At 38.3% G+C, this 17,726-nt stretch overlaps 1 protein-coding gene across 1 annotated transcript in view; it reads left to right on the top strand.

The window, feature by feature from the left end:
- luzp2 (leucine zipper protein 2) overlaps positions 1-11,229 on the top strand; it is a 148,495-nt gene extending 137,266 nt beyond the window's left edge. The window contains exons 11-12 of the mRNA XM_068319528.1: positions 1,642-1,716; positions 10,356-11,229. Coding sequence (XP_068175629.1) covers positions 1,642-1,716; positions 10,356-10,463 — 183 coding nt within the window. The 3' untranslated portion in view covers positions 10,464-11,229. The remainder of the gene's footprint in view (positions 1-1,641; positions 1,717-10,355) is intronic.
- Positions 11,230-17,726: the final 6,497 nt, after the last annotated feature.

Genomic DNA, 17,726 nt, shown 5'->3' on the forward strand with positions numbered 1-17,726 from the left:
CCTTAATGAGCAGAGTGGGATCTAACAAGACAAATAGCTGACAGTGCAAATTATTATCAGACTAATTTGAGAGAATTTCAATAATTACTTGTTTCAGTTTAGAACTGAATTCATCAGTTCAGTCAATTAGAGGCTGTTAGTAATTTTCCACTGTTTACTTTTGACAGAAAATAAATGATAAATCTACTGCTTTGTCCCATTATTAAAATCATGTAGTGATTTTTTAATTACATGACAGAGAGAGAGGTAGAGAGAGAGAACGAGAGAGAGAACGAGAGAGAGAGAGAGAGAGAGAGAGAGAGAGAGAGAGAGAGAGAGAGAGAGAGAGAGAGAGAGAGAGAGAGACAGAGAGAGAGAGAGAGAGAGAGAGAGAGAGCACCAGAGTTTTACAGTGGACAGATTGTCCACAGTCACTTAGCTTTTCACTAACTGCACCCTCCCAGTGGAAACATGGTTTTACATTGATGATCTTCATTGGAACATTTGGAGGCAGCTGAGTCCTTCGCTCAAGAGCCACTGACTGAGTCAGACGATTTTGCAAAGGACTTTGCTGCCTTATAGTCACAGATTTGCTTCTTTAAAATCCAAGCAACTGTGAGCGGGGGGGGGGGGTTCAAATTGAGTGTCTCAAACTCTGTAAAACCAAGAGTATTTGAGGAGAATAAGGTATGTAAACAGTCTTTATGAGGAATTATTACCGATATAGGATAGACCAAAGGAAACGGTAAGTACATCAACATGAAAATCACCCTCTCTGGAAACCTTGTCAAAGAGATCGCTCTTTAATGAAATCACTTTTACAGCTGTCTCTAAAGTGATAATATAATTATGGTAGAGTTTATAATAAGATTCAACAGGGGGGAGGAGGGGACAGAGAGTCAGATATTTTGTTTACTCACGAGCCCATCTCGTCTTGTCCTCCTGTGACTGAAGCAGGACGAAAATGAGGATAACACGTATGAACTTTGATAGCTGAGAGTCAATTTTAAAACGAAATGAGTGTGGTTTGCTACTGCTGAACAAAGGCTTTACATGGATACAACTCATGCTTAATCATTTGAAAAGTCTTTCATGCATTATTCTATGGATCATTTCATGGTGATATAAAGCATCCAGACATTGTTAGTCATCTTGTTAGATAAATTCAAACATTGATTTGCTGGTAACTCTGTGAATAAGAGATAAATAATTAATTAATTAAATTAATTGTATATGTGGTAAAAGCATATGTGGTGTGGCTGTTACAATACATGCAAAGCTAACATAATGTAACATTTTAAAATTTAGAACAGTAAGAAATTACTGATATTTATTTTAACCTTATGCAGTGAATATAATGGGCCTGCAATACATTCTTATTTTCTGTTTTGAGAACATTATAATTTTTTAAAATTCATCACTAAAATACTATAATAACATATTTTATTCGATTCCCATCAAGTTTATTTAAACAAGTAACTTAAGTATGAGAGATCATCCAATGGTTCTGTGTTTCTAAATGAAGTTAATTGAACATCATGTAGCTCTGTTGTGAAAATTAAAACGGCATATCACTTGTATGCGTTGGTTCAGCTCATGCATCTCTAAAACTTCCCAGCATGTACACCACGGCACTGAGATATTCTCCCTCTCCTTCTATAGGCCGGGGGCGACTGCTTTCAGAATCAGACGGCGGAATCAGCCCCGGAAAGTAAAACGCTAACAGAGGCACAGCAGGTGAGCCTCACTCAAATTTATATGTAAATGATGTGGATGCAGATGATTCAGAATTTACTCTTGTTGCTTTGGGGAAGTCTTGTTCTTCATTGACACCACAGAAAATTATTAATCAGGTAATCAGTGGAAATGTCTCACAGAAACGAGCTGGTGGTTTTCTTCATATCTATTTTCAATAATCCCATGAAAAGACCAACATGGATGTGTGGTGATATGTTGCAGCTGATTTATGCTCCATTTACTGTATGTATGAAAATAGATATGTCCATTTCAGATGCGGTGTTTGTCAGCGCCTACAGGTACCGACAGTTATCTTTTACATTTGCACAGAGAGATCCACAAGATGTTAGGGAAATGTCAAATGTTTTGACACCAAGAGATTGTGATACTATGCTTCATAAATACAAGTCAGCAAATACTGTTGTCATGATGTATAGATGCTAGTCACACTGTCTCCAACCATTTTCGGTGCTATTGGTTTGTCTGATCCGTATCTGTAAGCTCTCTGAATTTTTTTATTTATTTTTACTGAATAATGAATTTATAAAACGCACTAGCGGGAACCCGTGGAAATTCCACAATAAAACAATAATATCAGACATTGTTTTCTTTTTTTTTTCTACGCCGTCACAAGAAAACAAACCGCTGTGTCCGACAAAGCTGTAACGGCTCGGTGTGCATGGGATGGACGAACGCAAGGTGGAAGGTCGCTTCCGTGTTAAGGTCCGGCCATCCGGGTAGAATCAGAATCAGAAAGTAGTTTATTACCAGGTACAGTAAAGTTTACCACACGAGGAACTTGATGCTGTCGGGTGCATTAAAAGGTGACAAGAAGCAATAAGGAATAAAAATATAAAAAACATTATTTTCTATTTACAATTAAAGTGAGGTATATGGTTGGTATATACAAGGAGCAAAGTGCAAAGAGAAAACTGTCTGTTCAAAAAGGTGAGGAGTGGATAACAGACGCTGGCTTCATGAGTTCGGTCCTGGTGAATAAAGCATCAGGGTTCCCCACACGACAGGGTGAGGTCCGTCACAATCAAAGAATATAAACATCCGGGTAGATGCCAGCCAAACCTGTACACAAGAAAAGGTTTGTTTTCTTGTGTACAGTGTGTTCGTATTATATGTCAATGAACATCAAACAGAAAATAGAGTATTGTTTGTGGTGACAGCTGTTTATTTAATTCCACGATGCTTTCAGGAGCTCTTGTTCACGTGATTCCTTCTGGCAGATGTGCCGTGATTGGTGGGGCGCTTGACTGACTGGTAGTGGATTGAGTTGAAAAGCGTGACAGCTTGAGGTTTTCAAGTGAGCTTATTCAAATATATAGGTGGGGAGATACAGAAAATATACAGAGCATCTGACTTTGTACATCTTTAACAAAATATAAATTTAGTGTATTGTGGTAGACAAACATCAAAAAATAGGACAGAAAGGGGATGGACATGCATATGATATAGAATCAGTCACTTTAATTCTCTTTTCCCCCATGTTTTTATTTATTTAGGGATTGCAACTGTTATCTTTTTTATATATACCACTCCGGAAGGCTTTGACGGAGTAATTGCTTTAGTGGATGAAACTTTCTCCTTGTTTAAATTGTGGTTCAGGAAGAAACAACTATAGGCTAAGATATGGTCCACTATGAACCAAGTTGATAAATTTCAGATTTCAGGATATGAGAGTTACTCCATCAAAAGGGGGATGAATTCCTCCTAATCTGACCAAGGCATTCACAGAAAGTATGCCACATAGTCTGCTGCACGGTTTTCAAAGTCTCAGTGTTATGACAATGTTATCTAATGGAACTAGAAAGAAAAATGCTGAAAGGACATTACTAGCTTGATATGACTACAAAATGACTCATACTGGTCTCAGTGTGAAACAAAGCAGAAAGAACAATGCAGACTCATGGGATGACAAACTTCTACATCACAATCCTTTAAGAAGCCAACCAATCTATTAAGACATATTGTGCCATGTGTTAATGTCACCTAAAGTATGTGCAGTTCAATGTCCTGCCAAAACCTTTGCATTACTGCCACCCTAATGTTATTGATTCAAGACACATCTGTTTGGCAGAGGAGGGTGGTACTGAGAAACAGTGCATCTCATTTCAGTGCAGTGGGATACTGTGGTACTGCAGAACAGTCTTGCATTCCAAGTGGCAGTGATCCATTTTTAGACACGTCTGGATTATTTGTACAAGAATATGAAGAGAATCCAAACATGTTCTCTAAGAACGAGTTTATTTGATTTCACTGGTTTGTGTTGTAGTACAGTTTATTTGAGAGAGTCCAATGACTGTGACTCAGTGATTCGGAACACAACCATAATATAATGTATTCTATTTAAAGTCACTTTCTGAAATTCTGAAGAAAGGTCTGAACTAAGGTTTGGGTCTTTGATATGATTTGTGTGATTTTTCAAGCACACTGTAGAGGTCTTCATGAATTACCAATGTTGTTTCATCATCATCTATGTGGGGTTCATTTCTCTATACAGGGTCACTGTGTCACAACCAAACTAGGCCTTGAACCCAAATGAACAACTATTAAAGGGAAAATCAAATCATTAACTTTAAATACCAAATATCAACTAAAATTCACTCTCACAGGGGTAAATAACTAAAACCATGACAAAAAAAAGTTGTTAAAAAGCAGTGGCAATGTATTAAAGAATATTCCGACAAAATATCAAACAATAACATGACAAAGAATCAAAATATCAAACCCTGACATGACACAAGACATGGGTAGCACTGGTTCTCTTGATCAAACAATCAAGCCAAACTGGTACATGAGGTAGGGGAACATAGGTAGAACCATTTTTTTTTTTTGGGGGGGGGGGGGTTGACAATCATGCAAAGGGAGGAAGACAAGGCTTGAAATGAGAGGGAAGGGATAAGTGCCAAAATGAAACAGGTAGTGGATGATAAACCACAGAAACAAGAGAAAAAAGTCAACATAACTTGAAGTAACTTCTGGGACATGACACTAGTTGGTCAGTAGAACAGCATTCATCGGTTGCGTCTACCCCACATTATCTTTCATTGTCATTGAAAATTAAACTGGCAAATTGTAACAGATGATTTGTCATGTCTCAGGAGGGTCAGCGACTTCCCAGAACCTCAATGCTATGTCATCGAGGAATTTCCATGTCGTATTGCACTACTCGATCTACGATCGATGCTTTCCTCCTGTCTGCATCCCTTATGCGTAGCACTTACATGGTGCAATAAACAATTTGATTAGTAGTGATTGACATTTTGGTCTCTGTGGATCAATCCCCATTTTAGTACTCTCTGCAGAATTCTAGTCGCTACCTTCATCATATGTTGTCATGTTCAACTGATTTCAAAACCTTTCTTTTTATCTTTTTTAGTTGGGAAGATGTTTATTCTAATATTGAACCTGTTTTCTTTTTAAATACAGATGAGTTTAAATAATATAGTATTTTTGGGAGATGTATTCTACAGTGAGGCATCCTCTATTCATTCAGTCTCACTATACTGATCACTCCTCCATCCTGGATATCAACTGTGACCCTGCCTGTAGTGCCTTACCCTATCCCTAACTCCATATATTGAGGAAAACCTGCAAGATAGGCAGACAAGAGTTTCTCGTTGCTACATTACACACAATACTAACAATACTCACATAACATGCCTCATTCACCTCAATCATCATCATTCACACCCCTTCAATATGATGAATTATTTATCTCTGTATGTCAGTGCTGCTGAGACTTCTCATGCATATCGCTGCTGCACTTCCAGCCCTGCCAGCACCGTAGCATCCACCTATAGGCCACGGTTAAGCGGCTTAAAGACATTTTCTCATCACTTCCCAATATATCCTGAGAAACATATCTGGAGGAAGTGATGACATCAGACCCTTGCCGCTAAATTTTTTTTAAAACATCTATATTCTGTTACTGATAATAAACTTTTAAAAATTATGATTCGTCTGACTGAAATAATCAAAGAGGAGTTTTCAGTTTAGAAAGAATCACATTGTACTCCTGCAACAAATATGCTGATAAGATTTTAAAGCCACTGACTGTTACAATGGTATTAGGTTTCTTCAGGAATGAACATTTCTTATGCTTGCACAATAAAGTACATGTCTGAAATGAAATGGCAGTTCTGGATTTCCGGCGGGCACCTCCCTCTCCACAGCCGGTGATCATCAAAGGCAGTGAGGTGGAGGTGGTAGATAATTATAAGTACCTGGGACTGCAGCTAGACAGCAGACTGGACTGGTCACTCAACTCCAACTGTGTGTACAAGAAGGGGCAGAGCAGGATGTACTTCCTAAGGAGGCTGGCCTCCTTCAACATCTGTCCTAAGCTCCTTTTCATGTTCTATCAGTCCGTAGTCTCCAGTGTGCTGTCATACGCCATTGTATGTTGGGGTGGGGGGGCCAGGAAAAGAGATATGGACCGTCTGAACAGACTCATCCGCAGAGCAGGCTCAGTGGTCGGGCTGAGCCTGGACTCTGTGGATATGCTTCTGGAGAGCAGGACCATGTCTAAAATTAAGGCCATCATGAACAACACCAGGCACCCCCTACACACCACCTTCTCCCAGCAGAGAAGCACCTTCAGCGGCAGACTGCTGTCACACAGCGCCTCCACAGAGAGGCTGAGGTCCTCCTTCGTGCCCCGTGCCATCAGGGGGTACAATGACTCTCTCAGGAGGAGCGGGGGGGAGATGGCGAGGTCAGCACGGGGTTGAAAATGGATTTAATTTAATTTAAATTTAATTTTATACTGTTTATATATATATATATATATATATATATATATATATATATATATATATATATATATATATATATATATATATATATTATATACATGTATATATATGTATATATATATATATATGTATATATAACATCTATTTATTTTTTATACTGTTTTATATTTTAATTCAATTTTATACTGTTTAGATTTTATTTTATACTGTTTATATTTTAATACTGTAATATTTTTAAATTTTATACTGTTTATATTTTAGTTATAGTTTAGTATATAAGTCCTGTTAGTGCTGCATGTGCCTGTCTGTTAGTGTAATGTATGTCTTGTGGTATGTCCTGTGATGTCAGTGTTTCCTTTTCTCCTGGTGTTTATCCAGTATTATTTGTTATGTAATGCCTGAGCAGTGGATATATGCAATTTCCTCCGGGATTAATAAAGTATCTATCTATCTATCTATCTATCTATCTATCTATCTATCTATCTATCTATCTATCTATCTATCTATCTATCTATCTATCTATCTATCTATCTAATTTCATTAAAAGCAAAAGAGTTGAAACACATCAAGTTGTATTTTGAAAATGACATAAGACATTATGAGAATTTAAAAGCAGTGAATACTGCTGTGAATAATGCCTTTCTTATTTGCAATTATCAGTTCTTAGAAATACCTAAATTCAGCCTGCTTTTGTAAGTCAATAAAGTACTTGCTAATACCCTAGCAAATCAATGACAATGTGTTTTATTTAGCTAATGTCATATTCAAAGAAGGACAACAATTTCCTGCTGTGGCATCAACTGTTCTGACGCAAGATTCCATTAATTAATTTAATTGCAACACCTCACTGTATAAAAAAAAGATTTGCAGTCTGTAATGCTAAAAAGGTAATATATACTAATAAGTAGCAAGACATATAAACTATGTTCATGTGGAAGATAATTCTTCAGCCTGGGGGAAGAATCCACTCTGTAGTGTGGACTTACAAAGCAGTGAATGCGTCTGTTCCATTAACCAGATGGCATCAGGGTGAACAGGCTGTGGCTGGGGTGGGGGTTGTCTTTTATTAGTCTTTGGGCTTTGTGTAGAAACCTTGTCTTATCAATATCACAGATGTTCAGCAGATGAGTAGCGATGATGCTTTATCTATTTTCGTTGCAGAATCCTAGTGAGTGCATTGGCTCTGTCAGTTTGTAATTTTTCTAGTTTTGCTCCCTATTGCTCATCTCAAAAGTTAACAAGAAAGGGTAAAGATATCTTTCCACAAGTTCATCATTAATTCTTAATTTCCCTCAAGAGGTTTTTGTAATATGATTGCTGTGACACTAAAACATCCACTGAAAGAGGCGGTAATGTGTGTGACATGAGTTATTTAGTGTTAAGCTGTATACATCAATCAACTATAACAATAAAATCAGCCCACCCAAAGCATAGATTCTAGAAGAGTCCAGCACAGCCAACAGATTTTTGATGAGGTTGAGATTGTGAGATTTTGAAGTCCATATACACATTCTGAACTCACTTTGCGTTTTTTTGAACGTCACAATTTTTTCTGCATCATGCACTTTAATATGTTTCTGTCTCAATCGGCATTAACACTTTCTGTTATTTGTGGATAAGTAACTCTTATCTGGGATCATAACTCATGTGCTAGCCTTTTCTCTCTTACTTTTGGAGTTCCTTGGGGAAAGTTTTATTTTTTGGTAATAAAAAACAGAAGAAAAAACTCAAACCCAGATGAAAGTAAGTGACTCACAGTACATCAAGTTGATGGTTTGACTACACATAGAAGAGAGTCATGTGGTTTCTTGTCTTTGACTCGGTTTGACAGTGTGCATCAACTCAGCACAGCAGGGACTTGCATCTTCATTAAAAAAAAAAGCTTCCTGCTTGTAGGTGTCTCTTTGACTGATGATGGGCTTATCTTGAGTCGATAACATTTAAAAGCAGCAGTCTCATCTAGGATGTGACTACTCATCAAAGGAGTGGCTGTAGAATGGTAGATAAAAAAATTTAATTTCCCTCAGTTTTCCTCATTGGTTTTCTATTACATTGCACTGCTGAATGGCATTATGTGACAAAACAGGGTAATAAAATGCATATCTTAAAGTAGAGAAATGTAACGCAGCTTCAAGAGACTCAGGAGTCCCACAGTAGTGACCTGAATCTTCCAATATAAGAATGTTTGTGGAGTAAAAAGCAGGCCATCACAAGTTGGCTGCAATCAGTAAGATGTCACTGCAACCCAGTTAGAGGTGGCCTGGGGTGTTTTGGCCCCTCTTTGGAGAATGCCTATCTCAAGCACAGCTGCACATTAGCTTGGCAAAAGTTGATGTCATTGAACTAGTAATGAAAATACAAATTAGCATGGCATCATTTGATTCGGCACCTCAAATTGTGCTGATGGACATACCCCAGACTCAAATACGAATGCAGCTCATTCGTTGTGTATGGTTGTGTATGTGTAGTTCCGTGATATGCTGGCAATGCGTCCTTTGCGTACCCTGCCTCTCATTCCTAGCAAGCTGGGATAGGTTCTTGCAATACCCATACCCCTGAGGTGGATCAGCAGCTGTAGACAAGATGATAATGGTTGTCATATCTAAAAGAGGATGGATGGGTGGAAAGTAATTCAATAGCTGCCAAATTCTGAGATGAAATTTGATTTCGTATTTTTAAACAATGGGATATTTTTTTTACATGAATCGTATCTGTTTTTAATGGTATTTCTTTAAGTCAGGTAATAGAACTATAACCCACTGTGGTGCAGAGTGTTGTTCAAATGATTCACGAGCAGCCAACAAGCCTAAAGGCATCCTCCAAAGTGACAATGGTAAACACAAAGCAAATGCTGTACTTGGGGAATTGTTCTATTGTGGCTGTGTGCAGTGCTTAAACATGTCATTACAAAAAAGAGTAACATCATACAAAAGAGTAACATTATAAAAGAGTAATAATTATACAATTATACAAAACATGTGATTAAATGAAATTATTTTTTCTTACCTGAAAGGAAAAAAAAAAAGGGGGGGGGGGGGTGCAGGATAGCAGCCTGCCCTCGAACTGTATTGTGTTTCAGAAAACTGTTTGCTGCTATAAGAGTGGTTCTCCTTAATTTTTAATCTCATCAGGTAGTTAATTGCATTAATTCCCAACTGGACATGCAGCGTATTCCTTCAATAGCTAGAATATAAGCACCAGCAGTACTCTGGTGCATATCTGAACCAACAGCTGCTACTCTGGTCAAAATCAGTGAATCAGATAATTTTAGACCCAAGGTTGACACTCAAAGTCAAATGTCAGAAATATTAAAAAAAAAAAAAATCCCATTGATTCTTTGTACTTATAACTCAACAAAAATATTGAGCCCTTTGATAGCGCGCTTTGAATATAAGTTTTAAATATAAGTTTTAAATCCATTCTTTTCCATGCCACTAATATTATTTGTTGTTTGTTATTTTGTCATATACGCATATGTTTTATCTTTTTTGCTGGCTTGAAAATTGATTTTTCATGCATTCATTCATTTATTTTATCTATAATTTCTTATTCTCCTCTTTTTTGTTTGATTCTGAACCCCGTAATTGTTATTTTGTAGTTTTAACACAAACCAATGAATTAAATTGAAAAGCAGACTGTAGTTGTAGTCTTTAGTGTGAGGATCTGTCTTATTATTATACCCTGCAGTGATAGCAATATAATGCAGACCTTCCCCATTGTCAGGAGATAGAAAAATGCCTTTTTTTCTATATCCCTGCATCGTAGAAATTCTGCATTTTCCACTCAAATTAAGAATCACCACATGTCTACTGTGGAATATTTTTGTGTCCCTTTTGCTCATTATGATTCTTTATCTTTTGAACCTAACAGCAAAGGAGCCAAGCACAGACGGGAAAATTCAACACAAAGCCCTCAGACGACAAGGAGGAGGCAGAGGGAGGCAGCAGCAAAAAGACAAAGGCACATGAATCCAACTGAGCGGACGGCATATCATCGAGAATGCAAGGCTCCTGCGATGCCTGATGGATCTTTCCAAGAGCACACACTTGCGCACAGTCTTACAAAAAAACATTAAAAACAAACATATGTGCGCCCACACACACACACACACACACACACACACACACACACACACACACACACACACACACAAACACACATCACACATTAACAGTGTTGCAAAAGCTGAAACGCTGGAAATGTCAACAAATTGCCATCTAAAATCCTCCATCGTAAAATGGCATGCGTTCTAGAAATTCTTTTAAAGGTAGCAATGGCACCAGTTACTTGTTTCACAATAGTTTATTTGTTGTTTACTTATCTGAGTTTTATTCTGAGTGAACACACCGCTTTCTAAATGTGTGATCTTTCTAGAAAAATCCCTTTGCACTGGTGAGGTCTGACACTGTATCCTGTGATATAGCAATTGACAAATACTACTACTATTACTGCTACTACTACTACCCAACTTAGAATATTGTTTGTCACCCATTGTAGCAAGGTTAATTTACTCGTCCACATTTTGAATAGAGGCTCAAGTTGGCTGGCCAACTGTTCAACATTTAATATTTCAGCACTCTTTCTGCCTTTAACACTCTTGAGGCAAAGAGCCAAAGACTCACAATGGGTCGTCTCCCTGAGAATGTGCCATGCACTGAGTAGTAACTCCTAGCTACATGTATCTGTGTTATCTGACCTTTCTGTGTCCTTTCAATAAACTGTAATTTTCAGTAAATGTGTGAAGAATAAATGGTTCTTTGTGGGAAAAGCATGAGTCATTATGTTTGTGATCAACAGAGGAAAAGGTTGGAAAAAGCCATCATGGTCTATGTCTGGTGAATATTATTTATGTAAAACACAATTACAAAAAGAACTATTTAGAGGCAGGGGCACAGACATTTCAACTCAGACCAGATCTCCAATTTTAAAAGTTGATACGCAATAACTTTCAAGAGAACACATTTGTGAGTTATTAAAGTCTTATTTCAACATTATAGCCTCTGTGTACTTCTACATCATGGTAACATGAACCAAATGAAACCTTTTAAAATAAGATGTAGTGTTTCATCATTTATAATCAGTAGTGGTTATAAATGATTATACACATTTACTTTGGAACATGCATATCAATTATTGAGTTGTTCATCTATCCATACATCTTCTGGTAGACTAGAACATGGCAGCTGTCATCTAGAGACACTTTAAAATTTCCAATTTGGGATAAATAAAGTATATCTTAACCACCTAGTGGGTCTGCTGGAGTCCATCCCAGCTACCTATTAGCAAAAGGCAAAGGACACCCCAAATAAGATGACCCCAGATAAGCTCATCCTAGGGCTACAATCAAGACAAACAAACACATGCTCACAGTTACACCTATGAACAATTTTGTGTGACCAGTTCATGCTTCATATTCAAGCTGCATACAGTACTTTTGGAGTTGGAAGGAACAGAAGGGAATTGAACTAGTAACGTTCTTGCTGTGATGCAATACTGCTACTACACACTACCACTACGTCCCCCCAAATTATTAAACTGCTCACCTGAAGATTCAGGATTTTTCCTTGAGAGTCAAAATTAGAAAAGATGCAAAATATAATGTATACTGTATATTTTTACCGCTGACTTACAGGTCAAATTAAGTTGACAGTCGGAAATAAATGGTTTGAAAGGCGATTACATCATTTCAATGTTTAATTTCTATCTGACATTGTTTTAGCCCCTGTTTCTCTCATATCACTGCAAGGTTGATAGCTGTAAAATATTGTGTATACAGTGGAGAAAAAAGCTGAAAAGCTGAGAGCAATCTCTGAAGACTGTTGGAGCAAAAAGTTTTAAAATGACAAATTATTCATGGGGCACTGTTACCAGTGTTTGCTAGGAAACCTGAGGGTTCCAGCAATAGCAGACCATTGAGCCCACCCATGCCAGTTCAACAGTTCAAGTCAAAGTTTACAGCTGCAGCTGCAAGGCAAAACCCTAGGAAGATACACAGACTTTTGATTTGGTCGGTTGTTTATCAATTTACAGGGAATTTGTACAGACATTGAGACTCAGCATAATCGCAGATGTATTGTGGTGAGACTTGGTAGGAGGAGGAGGACCATAATCACTGACCTTGTGCAGGTGTGGCGGGAGGAGGCAGGAGCAAGGACCATAAGTACTGATCTTGTTCAGGTGTGGCGGGAGGAGGCAGAGACAGGAGCAGTGGAAAAGATTGACAGATGCAGCAGAAGGGATTCTTGGAGCAACACGCACGGCAGAACGGCACTCTGGTAGCCTGAGGGAGGGGTCGCCCGTGGTGAGTTAGCGCTGCCGGCGACGAAGACCGATAGCCAGGGGAGTTAGCCCCCGTGTCCAGATTAGGAGGGGAGGCCTAGTGCCTCCTGTAGTCAGATTAGGGCCCATTTTAGGGAGTGCTGGGCTGTCCTTGCTCCTTGTGTGGACTTGTTGCTCTACTGCCCACTGCTACACTGGTCCTGCTGCTACGCTGTCCGCTGCTACACGGACTGTGTGGACCTTCTTCGCCGTCCAGCGAAGCCGTTACCCCGGGGAGTTGGACGGCGACACAAGCTCAGACACCCCCCCCCCCCCCCCCGTTGAGTAAACACTGCACTTTAGTCATACCTATTTTATATTGTTTTATCTTTTGTGTTTTAAACAGTGCGTGAAGAAGTAGCTACTTGGGGTGGGAGTGGTTGGCCAAGGGTGGGACATTCTATGGTTCCATTCTATGGTTGACATTCCTGGCATTTGCTGCCTTGGTATACCACACACATATTACAGTATTTATTATTTTTTAAGAACAAAACTTGATATTGTCAAGCTGTTTGTTGTCTAACTGGATCAATATGCACTCTTTAGTGTTTGGCTATATATTTTATTATTCTCATTTGATTAATATATACAGTGCACCCTCGCGCATTTGCGCATCAAAGCTCGCGACTTGACCTCAATGTGGATTTTTGGTAGGCAGTCACGTGATACTGTACGCGCATTCTATTGGCCGATGGCATCCGGAAGTGCACTCAGTTCCGTGAGTCTCGGACTAACTTGAGACACAAAAGTGCTTTAAACAGTCGATAAGGGTGTGGGAAAAGGTAATACAGATAGAAGGTGGTTTAATATGGGGAGTGTCATAAACATTTAAATTACCCTAAATAAATTCATTAATAGCGGGTGGTTCCTGGAACTTTAAAATATAAAGCTTGCTGCAATTAAATGCTATAACATTATGGGATGATAACTTAAAATATGTTTAAAAATATGATTCTGTTTATTGTGAAAACACACCTGCAGAGCATGCCTAAATAGTTAATTGAAGTCCATCCTACAAGGCATAATCGGCTGAGGCAATGACTCAAATCTGTGTTGAGCAGGAAGAAGAACAGAAAGTGGGACAAGCGGAAGCAACATGATGTCTTGGGGGAATATTTAGATTGCATTCAGTCACACGAGCATGAACAAACAAGGATTTAAAAACACTACCATATTCAAATCCATAGACAAAGCATGTAAAGATGTCAAAATTGCTCGAAGCATTAATTACTATCAACCAAAATATTGATCATTATAGTGGGGTTGACCGACGTAATTCTATCATGTCATCCCATCTTGCAGAATTATTGTCAATTACATCACTGTCATGTGTCTGGAGGTCAACATTGTAAGAAAAGTTCAGTACCCCCAGTTTGTGTTTTAATCAGCTTTACTCACACAGCATCCCTTCATGTAATATTAGTCTCTGGATCCAAGTGTGTCCATGCTGCAAAACGTTAGACGACAGGTGCACAGCTTTATTTTAAGGCTAGTAATCCATCTTTTTTTTTTCCTTTGCAAATTTGAGAGCCTCCTGCAGGTCGGGTATAAATGTTGCCAAGGAGGAATCACACCACCTGTCGCTATGATTTGGAAACCAGTAGCAAAACTGCAAAACCTTGAATCTGCCCGTGGCCAAAGCAATAGGGACCAGGAAACAATGTTGAGGCTTGCCATTAAGTCAACAGGCTTGGCATTTGATCACAGTGACAGCGAATGTCATCTTCATTTTGTTGCCTTCCATCCCCAGCTTGACAAAAACGTATTTTTCATGGGCAATTACTCAGCCATTTCTTACTGAGTGACTTAAGATAACTGTTTTTGAATGGTGCCAGCCGATCGGACAATGTTTTCTTTTATTATATATTCAGGACAGTGCCTATTGTCAAGAAACACAATTCATTTTTGATGCTATTAAGATGAAACACGGTTATAAGATCCCTCAGACTAGTCATAAATACAGAGAGGCTCTATACACAATGTGTGGATTTGGAGGCTCTTCTAAGAATTAAGTTAAAAAACAAAACAAGATCTGACCACTCAAACACATTAAGGCTGACAATGTGCAAGAGTACACTGCTATGTTTTCCCTTTGTTAGAATTATTTAGTGTCATAGAAACCTGATAATGCCCGGCATGAATTCAGAATGGGACTCTTTAATCATCACAAAAACAGATCTTTGTAATGATCCGTCCAAACTCAAAAGGTACAGCCAGGTAAACCAGATTATGCCGTGTAATCCAGCAGTGATCTCTGATAGCCATTGCCCTTGCTGAGAAGAGGATATTGTTGTCCTCATCTTTTGCAGATACGAGTATAATGACATTAAATGACCTGAGAGGTAGTGCGTGACAACTAGAGATGTCTTGAACTGATATGGGTATACTGTATCTTCCATGGATCCCTATCAGCTATAATACGATAAAAATCAAATCCTTCCCTGAACTCTATTTTGTCAACTTCATCATGCTAGTGTAGTACCATTCACTGCTAGGATGTCACTGCATATGTTCTTAAATAAAACTAAATTAAATTAAAATGTGAGGATCTAAAAAAAAAGTATTTGCTAGACTGTTCATGAAACATTTTCAGGAAGCTCAGGAGCAGATCTATTTCTCCCCCCTGAACAAAATGTTCAGGAAGCATCTTCACTTTATGTGGAAAGAACAGAATGAAACTTTGCTGGTTCAAATGACAAATGCTACCTGCTGTACTGGTCTGGTGCGCCGTTTTTGTGCTTTCTGCAAGCAGGGGCTGAATCTACATTTTCATGCCAAACACATATTTACTCATACCCAGGAAATTGGTAGTATCAGATTGACTCTGCATCGTGAGATATGATTCGGATTGAAGTCTGGGACAGAAACACTTATTTGGAACATCCCTAGTGTGGACGGAATTCCACAACATAAATAAAACATCAGTGGAAAAAGGTATTAGAAAGTACCTGTTATCCATCTTGTTATCACAATGTTATCAATAAAATGCACTACCCATTTTACTCTTGTCAAATACAAATATCTCTAAGCAGTAACCGGAAGGTTATTAAAGCAAAATTTAGGGGCAACTTTGGTGAGGTAGCTGAAACCTCACTCCATTAAACAAGACAAAAGTGGATTGCATGTAAGTTGATTCAAATTAAAATACTGAGCAGATAGTTACTGTATACTGGAGTTTTAAAATAGAATTCCTATCAGAAACTGTACAATCACAGATAGAGGCGATGCTTCATGCTTCAAATTATTTAATCACAATATTCATTCTCCAGTGAGTGATCAGCGTCACCAATAATATTACAAGCACATATGTTCCCTTCAAGTGTCTCAGTAATCCATAACAGGTACTAGCAGCTACAGCATTATAAACCGAGTGGCTGAATGGAATTCACCCGTAATGAATTATAGTAACTGCAGTTGTTTTTTTCTGATCGTCTAAGAAGATTTACAGTTATACCTACTTTGACAAAGTTCTAATTAAAGTTTGGTCAAAAGGACTGTACTTTAGCACAGAGGTCCCCAACCTTTTCTGCACCATAGACCAGTTAACATCAGACAATATTTTCATGGACTGGCTTTAAGTTGTGGTGGATCAATAGAAGTAGTCCTCAACTATCGAACATTCAACGTATATACATTCAGAGATACGATCAAAGGTGTGTCGACATATCCGACTATTATCCTGCAGTTCTCCTTTCTACCACAACCTCCGGTGAGCAGCACTCCTGTATTCACGCATCTCCAACACTCATCTCCCCCTCTCGTTGCTCTTGCTGTTGTCTCTGTGAGCGTCTCATTGCATAAGGCTTTTTAACTTGGATACTTTAATGTTTATAATGGATGATAAAGCAAAAGCTAGTAATGACAACAGTAATTCATATTACTATTGTAGTAATAGTGGTGGTGGTGATGATCTTTTTGATGAACCTCTGCCTCTGACCGATTATAACTCCCCCCCTTCTCCTTTTCCTTTGCTCTAAAGATAACCTACATGCTACAGTACTGTACAGTGGATTGTCAACATCGACAGCTGACTGTAGCTGTTGCTGTTGGATGCATTTAAATACTGCTTGAGAGTTCCTTGAAGTAATTTCTTCTTCTCTTCAAGGATTCAATTTTTCTTTGAACACTGATGTATAATCAAGAACGACAAATCGAAATAACCTGTTTCTGTATTTTAGTTTATTATGTGTTGTTTTATTTCTTTATTTATTTCTAGTACTCTCCTATTTAGAGTAGTAATGATATTCAAATGACCTCAAAATATGAAAGTAAAATTTAATAAATAGCAAATTATGAATAATTCAACTTACAAACAACCTCTCAGAAACATTTGTTTTCTTAGGTTGAAAATTACCTGTACAACAAAATGAAATGACACAACTAGCATGAAAACTGTTTTTTTTAAAAGATAATAATAAACTTAAATCCAATGTGTATGCAACTTTATTAGCAGCATCCTCAGCATCCGTTTGTTTTTTTCATTTTGCTAGCTCAAGAGTTTCAATTTAGCAATAATGTATTTTGTGTTACCGGCCCGGAGAAGGTAGCCAAGTGATTGGGGCAAACATCTTGACATACTGTACGTCAGGGGTGAGTCATTGTCAGATGTAGCTGAGAGAATCCTGTAATTTTCCAAATTAAAACCTTTTTCAGTATGAGATCATCAATAAAAGGGAAATAGTGTAAGTTATGTATTCTTTCTTTGAGGCCCAGTACCAACTGACCCACGGACCGGTACCAGTCCGCGACCCGGGAGTTGGGAACCACTGCTTTAGTACACTGCTTTGTTTCTTTCTGTTATGTGATGAATTTCTGCCTGTCTCTGTGTAGTTAGTCTATCATTCTCTAACCTTTATTCCCACCCATTACAAACTAGGCATGTGACTGTTTGTAGGCCAAAGTGGGCTCACCAATTCCTTGTCC

The sequence above is a fragment of the Antennarius striatus genome, chromosome 1 (assembly GCF_040054535.1).
Source record: "Antennarius striatus isolate MH-2024 chromosome 1, ASM4005453v1, whole genome shotgun sequence".
NCBI lineage: Eukaryota > Metazoa > Chordata > Actinopteri > Lophiiformes > Antennariidae > Antennarius > Antennarius striatus.